Raw genomic sequence first — 16,768 nt, 5'->3', positions numbered from 1 at the left:
TCAGTAGAGTCACACAGTATTTCTCTTTCTGTGACTCTTATTTCCCTTAGCATAATGCCCAAGTTTCTTCTGTATTGTTGCGAGTTGCAGAATTTCCTTCTTTTGAAGGCTGAAACAGTATTTCATTGTATGTATCTACCATATTTTCTTTTTCTATTCATATTGATGGACATTAAGGTTTCTTCCACTTCTTGGCTATTGTGAGTAGTGCTGTGATGAACACAGAAATGCTAATATTTCTTTGTATATAGTGTATTCTTAAGCTGTTTTATATCTTGATGCTTATTTACTCAGTCTTTCTCTCCCTTGATTGAGATTTAAGGGTGAAAATAGCTATAAAAATATATATAAATATATATATATATGTATACACACACACACACATACACACACACACACACACACACACACACACACACACATATATATATACACACTTAGTGGACTCGGGACTTTAGGAAGGAATTCCAAGAGATTGCCTCATCCCTGTCCATTACCTTCCTCTTGGGTTGGCTTATATCTAAAAATTCTTGTAAGATGATTGTTGATTTTTTTTCTCAAAAAATATGTATATTATTTTTTGGCCAGAAATTTCTTCCTAAATCTTCTTTGCATAAATCTATATTGTTTTCTCCTGCTCGTAATTGCTGTCAGTCTTATCTGGGTTCCATCTCTAGGAACTCACTTGAAATCTAGTCCCTGTTCTTTGCCCTTTTTTACCCCTCATTTATTCTTAAATATTAATGTAGTTATTGCTTTCCAGATCTTCCTCTTCTTTTTTTTTTTTTTAAGATTTTATTTATTTTTTCATGAGAGATGCAGAGAGAGAGAGAGGCAGAGACACAGGCAGAGGGAGAAGCGGGCTCCATGCAGGGAGCCTGACATGGGACTCAATCCTGGGTCTCCAGGATCATGCCCTGGTCTGAAGGCAGGCACTAAACCGCTGAGCCACCAGGGTTGCCCCCTCTTATTTCCACTTATTCTAATATCTGAGATTATTATACAGAGAGTGTGACACTCTCTTCTAGCAGTGCTTTACCCTTTATGCTGCTCTTATACTGCCTGGTTTACGTGGTGAAATCTGTGTTTTCCTCAATTAACTGTGCACGTGACTTCCTCAGGCATCATCCTCTCTTTTCCATCCTCTAAAACTTAAAGCCCAAATTGATAAATTTAATACTTCCACTTTGGAAATTGCAAAAGTTAGCATTCCTGAAGTTGAAATATGTGGATTTCTTTTTTATATAATCTGATTATAAGAACTAGTTTTTTAAATGCAGTTAATAGTATATTGCACCATGACAATATAATTCAAGCTGCCTTTCTTCCTAAAAATACCAATGATGTTTCAAGTCCTTTCTGCCAAATAAACTTGACTATACTGTGCTAACACACACACATACACACACACCACTCAAAACCAGAAAGTAGTTTTATGACAAACTTCATCAATCTTCAAAAAATGAGGTTCAGAGAAGGATATCTTAACTATTTCTATGAAAAGCTCCCATGTAAAACTGCTATCTGATGAAACTGGAACAAATACTTTTTTTTTTTCTTAAAATAAGGGAATTTAATATCAGGGATTTCTGAGTTAGAGTATTATTATAAAATATACCTGAGATGAGGAAACTGTTGGCAAATAGGAATTTTAAGACTATTAAATATAGACCTTATTGATTGCTTAATTTGTTAGGAGAGCAAAGTATACATCAGAATTATTATTGCATGTGAGGACTCCAAAGCAGTAAGACTGATGTACAAACCGTGTAGGAAATTAGGTTTCGTTCTTGACATAGACAAAGTGAGATGCTAGAGTCCATACTGAGCACAAGCAGTGGGCATTGCTTTCCTCCTGATGCTCCATTCAGCTGATCTTTCACCCTTTACAAATTTTAAATAGCACCATGCTTCCCTCAAGTCCTACTAAAACATTATAAGGTACTCTAGGTATCAGTATATGCCTGCCAAAAAATTCCTCATAGTTCACATTTGTTGGTCATTATTTCTCTATACTGAGGATTTTCCTGGCTCAAATTCTCAAATTCTGGAACTTTTTTAAGATGCACAATTCCTTCTAACCCATCATTAAGTGTTACAAAGGTTTGAAAGAGTATCTTAATCCCTAATATCTAAAAAGGTGCACCACTTGTTTTAGATCCTTAAATTTCAGAGGATTCTGCAGGCAATGTAAATAAAGATAGATTCTTGGTTTCCTGATTCTTGATGAAACGAGATTGCTGCTGTTATTTGTGCCATCCATGTTTTCTGTTAAAATATGTGAATTTTTCACATATTTGGACTAATATTTACCTTTGTATTTACTGATTTACTCTTTAAAACTGAAGACTAAGGAACATTTACATATTTCCCATTTTCTTTCTTAAATCTAATATATCATAAATATCTAATCATCTATGAAAATGCAAATGGATTAAATGAGTATGGTATAGTAGTTGGAAAAACAGTTATGAGTAATCAAGGAACCGTAATAGTCAATGATGACTAATTAGAAAAATGAGCGCCGAGAATATAGATAAGTTTGAAAGTTGAATTTCTTGAATTTCCATTTTGTATGGAAATAGTTCTTAACAAGTGGCGTAACTTGAAAAACAGACCAAGGGAGGTGACCCAGGAAATTGAGTTATTAAGAGTAATGCAATACCGCATTAATTGTCTGGCCATGTTGTTGCTATGATGAAAACCTTCCTGGGGAAAGACAAAAATGGAAACGACTGAGATAGAGATACCAGAGTCAGCTGCTTTACCCCCTCCATAGCTGTATCACCATTGACATATTTTCAAAGGTAGGTCACTATGGCAGGGGCCCCTCATCTAAGCTGACATCACATTGTTTGTGTACCGGGACTTTGGAAATTGATTGGAACACCTTCAAAGCCAATCATGCAGCGTAAAAGCAGTTCTTTCCCCATTGTTCTATTTAAGCTGCAGAATTTAGAAGCAGCACTTGAACCTCTAGTCCTCCTGGACATGATGACGGCTGTGTCAACTACGCAAGTGTAAGGAAATGATCAACTCCTGAAATGTCTTTGCATGATATGGACTAGATGTCCACATCCTTTGCCTCTTACCATCTGCCCTTCCCAAGAGCTGGTGAAGGAAATACACAAGATTTCCCATTAAATATTATTTAAAAGGCCTGGAGTGAGATTTTTTCCTTATGTCAAATCTGAAGAATCAAACTCTATAAAACAAATAGAACCTTTGATGTTTTCCATTTGGGCTTGTAATAAGAGTGCTGCTATCCACTGCTGATGTCTGTTTTCACGTTGTGCAAGGCAAGAATTTCTCAGCCCAAGTGCTAGAAAAAGATCACAAAGACAAATCATTTAATATGAAATCCAACAGTTCCTCAGTGTAAGAACCTGGAGTATTTGTTTTTAATGAATGTGGTGGGTTTATATAGATTACAAAAAAAAAAAAATCTGAAAAAAAAAAAAAGGCTGAAACTTCACTACCTATATCCAAATAGAGCTCATTTAAATATGAAAACCCTTTCTTCCTTCCTTAGCTGAAGACTAGTGGGGTTTTATGAAATGCAATTATGGCTTGGTGGAAAATGGGCACTTTTAAGAAGAAATTTAGCATGTTAGGGGGATAGTGTGTGTGTAAAATATAGACAATAAAAATATGGAAAAGTATGTAGCTGTTGTTTCTTGTATTTCCACCACTCCTTTTTAAAATGTTACTTTTGTATTTAAAGTGAAATCACAGCAAAACAAGGGTTATAAACAAGATGTAGCAAAAATACCAAATCTGAGGGCCAAAAAATTGACTCCAAATTCAGCCTCTCCCAAACTATGTGAAATGTGAAACAAACAAAAAGAAGTGTTGGTGTGGTTTCTGCTCTTGCAAAAGAAGCAGTCTGTTGGGTCATTTCCTAGCTGGTCTCTTAGAAAAATGACAGGAGATACTGGGAAAAGCAAACCCCCCCCCCCCCCCGCTTGTTTTGTTTTTTTGGTAGCAGGAGCTTTTTAAAATGAAAGCTTCTTCCTTGAATTATTAATACAACACAGGGAGTAAAATTCTGCAGCCTATACAGTTAGTTTAGGTGTAGGAACAAACAGAAAAACAAGCCAGGCTGGTCCTCGGGTCACATCAAGTAGCCCTCAGGGGTGGAGGAGGTGGCACCGGCCTTTATTCCAGCGGAGCCTTAAGCCGGTGCTCGTCCGCTGTCTTATTTGTATTTGATGAAACGTGTGGGTCTAACTGAGACTCCCCGCCAGCGGGCTGGGACACATTTCAGTATCAAAGCGAATGTAAGACTTTTATTTTCCTTTTTTTTTTTTTTTTAATTTTTTTTTAAATTTTCATTTATTTATGATAGTCACAGAGAGAGAGAGAGAGGCAGAGACACAGGCAGAGGGAGAAGCAGGCTCCATGCACCGGGAGCCTGATGTGGGATTCGATCCCGGGTCTCCAGGATCGCGCCCTGGGCCAAAGGCAGGCGCCAAACCGCTGCGCCACCCAGGGATCCCAAGACTTTTATTTTCTTAACTGCAAGAACTATTCTAGTATCACAGGTACCACGCAGTGGTCTAAGCCTCCTAATTCCTAAATTCTAACACAACAAAGCCTCTTAAGGTCATGAAATTCTGTCCAGCTTTTCTGAGGTTGAGAGGACTATTAAAATGACTTTCTGGAAAAAAGATCTGACTGCGTTTGTTTTACTCCCTGATTTTCCTCCTTATAAATTCCTCGTAGCAAGTGAGGCTTTACAGATCAAGTTGTTGTTCTTGGCTGGATTTGGAGTCCATTCGCCTCAAAAACTGCAACTGTAGTTCCCAATTATTCAAGGCATCCCTTGTCTGTCTGATTTGTAATATGGGCACAGGGGACTTTATAAGCATAGGGAACCGGTCCAGCTAGGCCTGTAAAATAAAATGAGAGGAGATATGCGGTCAAGAATTGCCCTTTTTCTTGCCTGACATTCTAATGTAATAATAATTATAATAACTGACACCATTTATTAAGCCCTTTCTGTGTACTGGGCACTGGGCTGTATTTTCCTCCTTTTTGTGTCAATTAAGCCACACACCAACCGAATAAGCCCTCTAGTTTCTACTTAGGAACCAGGAAACTGATTTAGTTTTTTCAAGCTCACCCGGCTTGTAAAGGACATGGCCAGGATTTGAAACTGGGTTGTCAATCACTCCGAAGCACCATCTCTTCTTTTTTTGCTCCTTATTCTTTCTCATTCTGCCGCTGGTTTGCTTCATGCACTACGTGTCTCAACAGTTGAAATAATAGATGAGAGGAATGGGGGGGAAAAATTATATATATATATATATATATATATATATAATGAGATGGTAGTAACATCAGAAAATAAAATGGTGGACATATAGCTTTAAAAAAAGATGCTTTCATTAAAAAAATAACAACAACATGCATCTCCCAAGGTAATCCGTGATGTGGGGTAACCTGAGCCCTCACCCTAAGCCGCCACCCCTGCCCCCGGGGTTCTGACGGCTTCCTCCCCTCAAGTCCCTGTATCATTTTTTTTTTAAGATTTTATTCATTTATTCATGAGAGACACGGAGAGCGAGGCAGAGACACAGGCAGAGGGAGAAGCAGGCTCCACGCAGGGAGCCCGACGCGGGACTCGATCCCGGGTCTCCAGGATCAGGCCGTGGGCCGAAGGCGGCGCTAAACCGCTGCGCCCCGGGCCCCCCGACCATCTTCTAGCTGAGGCCCCTGTAGTGCGAGGAAAGACTCGCGCCCCAGGTAGCCTCTGCCAGAGACGCTTCCCCGCGTGGACAGGTGCCTCGGAGCGCCTCGCCCGTCTGCGCCTGCGCTGCTCTGCCCGGCACCGGCACCGGCACCGGCACCGGCACCGGCACCGGCACCGCGCGGAGGAGGACCCCTCCCGGCAGAGGCTCCGCGCCCCCGGGACGCCGCTTTCAGGCCTTCTGTGGGATCGCCCTCTGCCGGCGGCACACGCTGCTCTGTGTGCACCGCAAGTGGCTCCCGCCAATGCGGACGTGAGGCCCCGTGGCCTGACCTCCACGCCGCCAGCGAATCTTACTGGAAGTGGGAAGCTCGGAGGGCGGAAGGCCCGTGTCCGGACGCGGGCGCCGCGGGGGGCCCTTCTGCGGCCGAGGCGCCTCCCTGCGCGAGTTGGCACCTGCGCGGGCTGCGGTCGCCCCAGCGGTGCGGTGGCCGCTCGGGGCCGGGCGGGGGCGCTGCGAGCAGCGAGCAGCAGGCAGCGCGGGTGCTGCCCAGCGCCTCGGGGCCCGGCCGGCCCGGCGCCGTCTCCGCTCCCCGCCCGCACTGCCAGCGCGGCTCGGCCTCTCCCAGGGCCTCGTCCCCGGCGGGAGGAGCCGCCGCTTCCTTCCGAACCCAGGCCCAGGCCGGGACCCGGCGCTCGGGAGCTGGGGTGCCTTCCGGTCTCCGGAGTCTCGGGGCTCTCACGGCAGGACTTACCGTCGAGTTTGATGGTTTGGAGGGTTCCCCCAAACGGGGCCTGTTCCTGGTTTGTCTGTGTAACTGCGGGCTGCGCACCGCGTGCCCGGTTGTCCGGAGGCGCTCAGCGAAGGCTTGAGGCCGTGGAGCTGACCCTGTGTCTCTGTCGTAGCCACGCGCGTGCAGACGTGTCTGGGGCCCGCGTGCACAGGTTCGTTTCTGGCACGTTTCCTTCCATCGGGCTACTGCGCTGTCTCAGGCTTGCACGGCACGCCGCGGGCCCTCAGTTCTCCACCAACAGCAATAGCCCTGGCCGCGGTATCCTAATACTGGGCGACAGTTGACGGAGTGCTTTGCAGGCGTCATTTCATTTCCTTCTCCTGACCACCCACCGAGGTCCATATTCCTATTTTACCGAGAGAAACAAGTGGCGGAGAAAATTCATGGTCACGCAGCTAGGGAGCGGCAGAGCTGGATTATCCGCGCGTTGGAAACCAAGCCCAACTTTCTCCAGAACTAATCCATAGAGTGAGTGACAGCCACCTAGGAACTCAGCATTGTATTTTATGAAGATTTAAATTGGATTCATGTCTTATTACCCCAAAAAAGGACCCTACAAAACTCTGTGATGGTAAACAGAGAAGCTGGATGATACAAAACAAAACAAAAAGACAAAAAACAAAACAAACAAACAAAAACAAAAACGAAAACCTGACATGGGGAGTAGATCAATACTTTTGTCCTCTAATCTGTCTAGTGAGATGGGCATGAACCACCCTCTTTTATGACTGTTTGCAGCTCAAGAGTAAGCAAAGGACACAGCAAACCAGTGTCGGAGCCTCCACGTTTCTGAAAGTAAAGAAGAAAATAGTGCAATAAGTAGAAAGTAACTACTGATGCACATACCTAAAGTGCATCCTTAACCAAATCAGTTTTTAGAAATAAGTGCTTGAACTCCAGCTATTTTTTTTCTGGATCTTGGAAAGCATTTCCGTCCAATACCTAGCGATTTAAAGCTTTAACATACATAGTGTTCCCCATCCCCAAGTTTCATTGTCTGAATAAATAATGAGTGATGCTTCACAACTGGGAAACATTGAAGTCTCCATTGCATCATTGGGAAGATTTTCATTTCCAGTATCTCTCCCTAGTACTCTGTTGGTTGAGTCAGAAAGGGGAGCCTCCTTTAGGCCAACTCTGTCCGTGGAATCTAACACTAAACTCTAAGTAGATTCCATGCCTATGGCTTGTAAATAATTGAATGACTTAAGGTGCTGAATATAAGATGCTCAATTGAAAAAAAAAGAGTGTCAAAGATTGTGATTTGCATGACGTATAATGTGCATCAAATAGCAAAGAGGAAACAAAATAGAGGAATTTAAAACATAACATTCCTTTTCTTTTTTTTTTTTAAGATTTTATGTATTTATTCATGAAAGACACAGAGAGAGGCAGAGACAGGCAGAGGGAGAAGTAGGCTCCCTGCAGGGAGCCCAATGTGGGACTCGATCCCAGGACCCCAGGATCACGCCCTGAGCAGAAGGAGGACGCTCGACCTCTGAGCCAACCAGGCATCCCAACATTCCTTATTTTGGAATCCAGTTGTGAAGCATGAAACCAACATATCTTATTATATGGTTACTGTGGGCTGCCAGTAATTCTCATGCTCTGATCTGTGCCACTATTTGAAGTGGAGGCAAGCTGTGTTGGCCTCATGGTTTTTGAAGGGGATGACGATTTCTCAGAGCTCGACTTATTCACACACACTAGTCTGGGTAGTTTAAAACACAAGAAGGCCATCCAGCTCTCAAAACTGCGACTCCTAATTTCCTGCAGCTCCCAGTTCCTTCCCCATCACCGATCAGCTATTCACAGATGGATTAATGGGTATCTATTTTACTACGTAAAGATCCCTAAATTATTTAGCTCACCTAGCCAACATGCCATCTAGAAGCTCTGGTTCTTAAAAGATGTAAAGTAGTTCATGATCTTACCTCTGTGTAAGGCTGAGTCATTTGGTAAAGAAGTGGGATGAACCAACAGTAGGCCCCTGAGGGCCTATGACACACTGCAGCCCCTCCTCCCTGCTCTGAGGGGCAGATGCCCAAGAGCCTTGGGGGAGTCCCCACTCCTGCGACCACTCACACATGTCATTCGGGGAGCACCCTATGAAGGGGAACATTAAACAGAAAGCCTTGAGTGGACCGCAAGACCCCACGGCCTCATGCATGGTAACAGCCACCATAACGGTAACCACTGATACTCCAGTCATGGAAGAAATGCCCGTTCTCAGGAGAGATTTTGTGGCTTTAGCCCCGAGTTGACTCATTCTGCGATGCCAGCTATACCTCAGTTGGCTTCTGCAGTTCTTACCTACAGGTAGACACTGAGAGCCCAGGGCTCCCCGGTCATCGTCTCTCAGGGACTGTGTGCACTTTCAAATCAAAATGAGGGTGAAAAAAAAAGGAAAAAAAAATGAGGGTGAAGATCACCTCAGCCCAAGACAAGAGAAAGTTTAGAGACCCCCCTCAACCCCCGCCCACAGCTCCGCTCACTGGCTGCTTTTGCTCTGGTGGGCAATCTGGAAGGCAGTGATGCTCATCACGATACCAATAACACCGCCGTGGATGGTAGACGAAGGCCAACATGGGCAAAAGGAGTTTGGCTTCACTTACTTAGGCAGGTCAGGCAAAAAGTCTAGGCTTCTGAGACTTATTTCACAAGTATACAGACAGAGTCTAAGAATGTATTTCTATTTCTTTTATTTATTTTATTTTTTATTATTTATTTTTTTAAAATATTTTATTTATTCATGAGAGGCAGAGACATAGGCAGAAGCAGAAGCAGGCTCCATGCAGGGAGCTCGATGTGGGACTCGATCCCTTGGACCCCAGGATCATGACTTGAGCCAAAAGCAGACACTCAACCGCTGAGCCACCCAGGGGTCCCCCTCTATTTCTTTTAGAGGGTGAAACCTATGTGATGTAGAACAATCTTTGCATTTTTAACACAGCCTATTTAGGAATATCTCTAACCTTATTTAGCAGACTTATTTAGAAATACAGCATTTTACCTTTTTGTGGCGCTTTTATAACTAAGAGGAAATTATCGGAGAGAAACAGATAAACAACTAGGAATCTTGTGCTTCCCGAGGAGGGGAAAAAGGCAAAATTACTATCTGGCAATAGTAAGCAGAAAGGTTTTTTTTTTTTTTTTCAATCAAAGAATCCCCTAGAAAACAAGACAGAGTGGGTATCAGGGCACACCAGGCTTACACCTCTGGAAGCTCCAATCATGCGGATCAGAAAACTGCATTACTGTTGCATTGATTTCTGCCGAAAGCAGAGATTTGATGTGAGCCCAGGCTTCCAACTTTAAAGACATTATACTTGTGATGCATTCCATGTGGATCTAAGATAATGCGGATGGTATTTGCGGTGGTTCCAGCTAAGCCTAGGCCACATCTATCGACTAATGGAACTTGCAGTATTTTGGCCTTTTGACTCATCCGGGCGGTCATTGGCAAAGGTACACGTGACTAAAAAAAAAGAAAAGGCATTTTGTTATTGCTGTGAACTGAATTGTGCCTCCCGCCGCCCAAACTCCTGTGTTGAAACCCTGACCTCCACTGTGGCTATACTGGGAATAAGTAAGGAAGATTAAATATGAGTGGAGCCCTGATCCAATAGGATTAGAGCCATCGAAAGAGGATACACAAGAAAGGCCTCTCTCCCTGCCGCGTGGGGCCACTGAGAAGGAGGCCGTCTGCAAGCTGAGAAGAGAGCCCTCACCACAAACCTAACCAGCTGGCGACCTGATCATGGACTTCCAGCCTCCAGAATTGAGAGGAATAACGTCCTGTCCTTTACGTGGCCTCGTCTGTGGTATTTTGTTATGACAGCCGTCACTGATTAAGACAGTCATTGGGCAGCCCGGGTGGCTCAGCGGTTTAGCATCGCCTTCAGCCAAGGGCCTGATCCTGGGGACCTGGGATCGAGTCCTGCATCGGCCTCCCTGCGTGGAGCCTGCTTCTCTCTCTACCTGTGTCCCTGCCTCTCTCTCTCTCTCTGTTTCTCATGAATAAATAAATAAAATCTTTTTTAAAAAAAGTCATTCCCAAGTTGTTTCCCAACTTCTGCAACGTGTCTGTACATGTTTAAATATTCGTTGTGTAGCTTTAGATTTACAAACTTTTCTAATACCACTTTTTATAGTTACGTCAGGCAAGTGGGCTTTTATACTTTTCCCCAAGAAGGAGATAGTAGTAGAAGAGAAATCGAGTATTAGAATGAGGATTAGCCTTCCCTAGTCTACTCGATTTCCCTGGAAATTAGAAATAGGAGTGGTTAAATGTAAATAATTTCAGAGGAAAAGGCAATCCATTCCAAGGTAGACATAACAGATGTTTAAAGAAACTATAAGAAAAATCAGTAAAATACTTAATATTATTCTAGAAGCTCTTTCTCTCTCTCTCTCTTTGTTTTTTTCTCTTTCTCATTTACTGTAAATCCCAGGAAGCTGTGGGGCTAAGGTTAAGTCATAGATAAAATATTAAGGGTTCATTTCTATTTCCTCACCTCTTGTCAGTTTAGAGGAAAGATTCCATACTTGCATGGAGAGACAGTGTACATTTTATTCAATCTTGAATTGTCCCTGAATATTTTTTTAAACTATTACTACTAGAAACTTTCATTTTCACAAATCAAGCTGCTGCAAGGACTGCTTGCTGCTTGTCCCTCAAAAACCATTCACGCCCCCTTTGTAGTAGTGGAGTTTCTGAGTTTCAGTGTGTACATGTCCACTTCCAATAAATACTACACCTCCCAGCTTCCCTTGTAGCTAAATATGGCCAAGCAACTAAATCTACAGATGGATATGCGCAAAAGTGTGTAACTTCTGGGTCACATCCTTAAACAGCAGGGCTCTGATCTCCTGTCCCCGCTTCCCCTTCCCACCTGTTAGAATGTAGACTCACTGGTGACTCATGCTGGGCCGTGCAGAAAAAGCCATTCCCCAGGGATGCAGAGCCAGCCTCCGCCCCACACTCCATGCAAGCACCCCGAGCCCATGTGACGAGTGAATGCACATCTGACATGGCTTTTCACTGAGAGATGGTCGTGAGCATGTTTATCCAGCTTCCACATGACTTCTCATCATGACTTCTCACCTACACTTGAATCCTAAAACTGACTCCCTGACCCACTTTCTTGTCTATCCTCAGTGTTGTTCAACCAACCTTTTAGGCACAAGGATTAGAACACCTGAGGGTGTCTTCGACTCATTTTCTGTTGACTCTTTTTATCAATCATCAAGTCCTCCTGCCTTCACCTTTGAAATCTCTCTCACATTTATCTTATTCTATTTATGTGCATTTCTGACAGTTTAGGATAGGCCGGTACACCTCACAGGGTTGGCAGATAGAGCAGGGGGCGAATCAAAGTCTCTGATAATGCCAAGTGGAGGCCAATTTTGTAGGGAAAGGCAGTCTTAGTGCAGAGTTGTTTTGCTTCCTTACTTTGATTTGGTTTTGTGATGTGGTATAATTATTTTTGAAGTGGCGAATAATTAAAAGAATCAAAATTGTCATCTTTTCAAATGGACGTGGGCAGGGCACGACTTACGGGGAAAGGAACAGTTGAGAAGCCCAGGCCCAGGCTCTTCTCACCTCACCCTGCTTCACTGAGGAGTTTCACTCACAAAGTAAAGGTCTCTCTACTTTGGTCTCCTTCTATGCGCCCTTTTGCGCTTTGCTTCTGGTAACTCTTTCTTCATCAGCATTGGAAACCTATCATTCCTGTCCAAGAACTCAACTTCTTGTTGTTAGCAGTTTCCTGGCTGGGCCCCTCAACTTGGCTGCCAAGCCAGTTGCTGTGATTCTGGAAGCCTACCTATGCTGAGGCGGCCTGACGCAGGCCTGGTCTCTGCTGTTTGACATGCCAGGTGAACTTGAGCATGGTTATAGCCACAGATTCCTCGTCTATACCATGGGATTAAGTGTAACTTCTCTGCATAACTCACTGGAAGGAGAAAATGCATGAAGCAGCCCCTTGATGTAGAATGCTGGACACACGTCTACCCTTCCTGGTCAGCAGTAGCCAGGTGGCCACTGTGTCCCAACCTGACATCTAGGGCAAACCCTAAAATATCACAGGTTCTCAACAATGTGCATTCAATCAGGAGTTACCACCCAGCACCTCCTCCCTGGACAAAATACTGGAAATAGGCAACCCCGTGTCCCACGAGGCTTCACACGCAGCAGGGGGCCAGTCGAGGAGTTCGTGCAGAAGTGAGTAAATGAATGACTGCAAGTCTTATTTCAGTCTGGCAGCCCTTTCTGATCATGATGGCATTAATTGAGTGCCGACTCAGTGCCAGCCATGCTTTCCAGTACCTCTCCATCCGTTAGCTCATTGAATCCTCACAACAGAGGGAGGGGAGCACAGGGCGGCAGGATTTCTGGAAGGGGCCGAGGGTCACAGAGGCAGAACGGGCACAGCCAGGAGGTGAGGCTGGCAGTCGGCCTCTGGGGCTCAGCCTCCACACCACCAGCTGCCAGGACCTACATCCTCAGGGGCTTCTCTGCCTCCCATCCTTTCCTCCGGCTCTGTTCTTTATCTGGGATGTCATCCCACCTATCCTTCCAGGGACTTCCAGCCTTCCTAAGGCCTCAGGCCTGCCTGCAGCCCCATGGACCACATGCAGCCTTGCTCAGTCAGGTACACCAGCTTCACAGACTCTTCACCTTTCTGAACTTGCACTGCAGGTCTGCTCGCTGCGGCAGAGCTTCCCCACCTCAGGGACAGGGGTTTGCTGTGCTTCCTGTCCTCCAAGGGTACCTACCTAGCACAACCTGTAGCACAACATAACGGGGCCCGACCAACACTAACAGGATGGTTGCCCTGCCTACTGGGAGAGTAAAACCAAGATGGCAGCAGATGCCGCCCAGTGTTTGCCATGTTCCAGACCACCAGCTAAGCTCTTTTTGTCTATTATTTCATTTGATCAACAACCTGTGAGATAGACATGGCTATCTCATTGCACAGAGAGAAAGTGGAGAAACTGTGGCCTTCACAATGTGAAGTCGTTGATCATACCAGAGTGGTGTGAGAGTCCCCAGGAGGCCCTGCTCCACAGCTTCCATGGCCTTGGCCGTAGAGAGGCAAATACAATTCCTCCCACGCTTCTGTTCACAATGACTGGACAAGCTACAAGGTAGCAAGCAAGGATGTTGAGTTGGTAAAGGAAGCAGTGTTTTACCTGCAGGAGTTAATTTTCTTGTGGAGAGAAAGTGTCTCTTGGTTGGTGACACGATGTTTTCTGCCACACATGTGTTCCTTAAAAATGTTTCAGGCACTTGTTAAGGGAGAACAGCAGAGAGAGATTGTTGGTCATCGAAGGAGAATATATCCCAGGAGCTGGGGCAATGCATTCTAGATAGCTAGAAGGGGGGCGACGCTCAGAAATGCTAGAAGGTGGACATGAGAATGGGACAGAATGGAAACTGCTCAGAAGGGCCACCCCGAGAATGGCTGGTAATGTCAGCCTCCCACATACAAGGTCACATGGATGAAAGCTTCACTTCTTGTTCATAAAACTCGATTTCTTATTCCAGTGGACAACTGGGGACTTTCTAAGACTCGTGTATTAATTTCTACTTAAATGACAAACTTCTAGAAAAGGACACAAGTCTTAATTGATCTTTTTTGTACCTCTGGAATGAAAAGTGCTTTTTTTTTTTTAAAAAAAGATTTTATTTATTCATGAGAGACACGGAGAAGCAGAGACACAGGCAGAGGGAGAAGAAGCAGACTCCATGTGGGGACCTGGATGTGGGACTTGATCCCAGGACTCCAGGATCATGCCCTGCCACCCAGGCATCCCAAAAAATCTTTTATCTCTATCCCAAAGGGGAGGCCACCCTCTAATCTCTTGTAGAGGTCGACATTTTTGGAAATTGTCAAGCCTTCACCTTTCCTTCAAGATCCCCTGAAAAAACAAGACACAATCAATATAGTCTTAAATGCATGTGACATTACAGCACAAAATATAACCAAGATCCATAGTAATCATTTAGAGAAGCTGACTGCCCCTGGAGACAAACCGTATCTTAGGTTCATTTAACATATTGCTTGCTGTTTAAATGTCTTCGAAAAACTCACTAATTTGAAATCAGCCGCTTGCAGAGAAAAACGAAGCTTAACTATTGTAATTCAGCAAGTTGGCAATGTATTGTGCATTTTTATTTCAATAATATGAATAAAGTCTTTGGTAGCTTTATCTTATTCTGTAAACCATACAGCCTTTAATTAGAAGGGACAAAATCAGATGAACAAGGACAAACATATCTTTTTGTACTAATTATAAAACCTACATCCACTTCATGATAAGGATAATTATTGCTTTTTGAGAAGAACTCATTTTACCTTCTGAGGATATGTATTAATTTTCCAACATTTTAAAATAACATACTATGGGCACCTGAGTGGCTCAGTCGGTTAAGCACCTGTCTTCGGCTCAGGTTATGATCCCAGGGTCCTGGGATGGAGCCCCACACTGGGATCCCTGCTCAGCGGGGAGTCTGCTTTTCCCTCTGCCCCTGCTCCGCTCTCTCTTACTCTCTCTCTCTCAAATAAATAAATAAAATCTTTTTAAAAATTACAAAACATATTACTATTGAAGTTTTGAAATAATTTTTGGAAATATGAAAAAAATCATAGATTCATAGAATCACATGGTGGGTGGAATTCTAGAGAATTCGTCATCTTTAAAGTCATAGACTTACAGGAAGCTCACAGGAATCTCTTCCCTCAATGACAAGGACCCATATTTTATTGAGAAATCTCCAGAAGAGAACTGTTGTCTTCCTCACTAACCTATCAAAATGGGTAATAATCTCCAAAATGACTTCAAAAGTTTTTTTTTTTTTTTTTAATCTGTCTTTAACTGAGTTTTTGTCTTGTTCATCAAGAAGCTCAATTCTAGTTCCTTGGGTCATTTTAGAATTTGAACAAAAAAATTTAAGAAGAAAAGAAGCTCCCAATTGAATGGCTATTTTACTTCAGAACTTGTAAAAAAATTTTTTTTTGTTTCTGTAGAGCTGATAATCGTCAATTTGAGTTGTTCCTTTTGGATGCTTCCCAGGAAATCTTGGTTTATGGGCATGTGTCATGGATTTCTTTATTTGAATTTAATTATACAAAGATCCACAAATTAACTTAAGTCATCGTTGGGCTTGCTTAGTTCCTATTCTCAAATTTTAGTTCTTGAGACTGCAATTAGCATAATGTTATTGGCCCTGGAGTTCAGTGACCTTAAAAAAAAAAAAAGAAATATATATATATTATATTATATATATATGTATATATATATATATATAATGAATGTAGTTTATCCTCCAGAAAGGCTCCCTGTGGTGTTTACCCCCATTTACTTTGTGTGTGGTTCAGTATGGATGTTAAAAACAAAGCGCCTTCACCTTCAGTCATCTGGGAAGTAGGTCTTTTCCTGCCTGAACTCACTTTTGAAGGCCTTGGAGACAGACTCACATTCTCCACAAGCTTGGTGTTCTCATAGAGGCTGCCAGGGTGTGCCTGGAGCCCATTGTTTTGTGTGTCTGAGCATACGATGCGCTCAGACTCAAATCCATGTTTCTGAGAGCCATGACCTCAAGTTAATGGAATTAGCTTCTAGGATGGAAGTGCTCCTGGTTCCCAGCAGCCACAGAGCCCTCTATCCCTTTAAGTAAGCTCACTCAGGGGCTCTGGGGCACCTGTCTCAAGGACTTACTGATGGACTTCTCCACCTTTTCCTTGATGGCATCGATCACGATTTTCTCTGTAGAGTTCCTACTGCAATAACAGAGGGTAGGTACCACGTCAGCCTGTGCAGTGCAGCCACCAGCAGCTCAGCCAGTGAAGCTGGCTGCACTGTTCTTTTTGCTCTCACCGCTGTGGAAGACAAAAGCAGATATATCAGAATATCACTTCTCCTATCAAGGCACCAAGAAGCCTGGACGCAAGAAACTCTTAGGGACTTTATTCAGTAATGACATGATATACCTGTGAGCTTGGTGGGCAAGTTTATAAGCCTGTGGCCTAGACTTTGGTTTTGAAAATTCCATCTTAAACTGTCATTAGCAAGCATCTATCTACAGGTGCCAAATTCAAGGTTGAAAATGGGGTCCTTAAACGTGGTTAAGTATTATTGTGGGACTGACATTGTTATTTGCCAATGAAAGAAATGAAAGAATCCTTGTTCAGATGTCTTGCTTTCCCAGTAATGATGGTGAAGGCAGCCGCCATCAGCACTCCACCAAGCAGGGAAATGTATCAAGATTTTGATA

The 16,768-nt window shown here is 43.7% G+C and overlaps 1 protein-coding gene across 1 annotated transcript in view; it reads right to left on the bottom strand.

Moving 5' to 3' along the window:
• Positions 1-1,677: 1,677 nt before the first annotated feature.
• PLEKHG7 (pleckstrin homology and RhoGEF domain containing G7) overlaps positions 1,678-16,768 on the bottom strand; it is a 77,408-nt gene continuing 62,317 nt past the window's right edge. The window contains 12 exon segments of the mRNA XM_049094250.1: positions 1,678-2,232; positions 2,234-2,270; positions 3,227-3,322; positions 7,138-7,191; positions 7,194-7,275; positions 9,800-9,964; positions 13,499-13,631; positions 14,297-14,389; positions 14,391-14,412; positions 16,213-16,278; positions 16,281-16,337; positions 16,340-16,373. Of these exon segments, the coding sequence (XP_048950207.1) occupies positions 2,163-2,232; positions 2,234-2,270; positions 3,227-3,322; positions 7,138-7,191; positions 7,194-7,275; positions 9,800-9,964; positions 13,499-13,631; positions 14,297-14,389; positions 14,391-14,412; positions 16,213-16,278; positions 16,281-16,337; positions 16,340-16,373 (909 nt within the window). The 3' untranslated portion in view covers positions 1,678-2,162.

This window comes from Canis lupus, chromosome 15 (genome assembly GCF_003254725.2).
Source record: "Canis lupus dingo isolate Sandy chromosome 15, ASM325472v2, whole genome shotgun sequence".
Lineage (NCBI taxonomy): Eukaryota > Metazoa > Chordata > Mammalia > Carnivora > Canidae > Canis > Canis lupus.
This window is presented reverse-complemented; position numbering and strand designations above follow the sequence as displayed.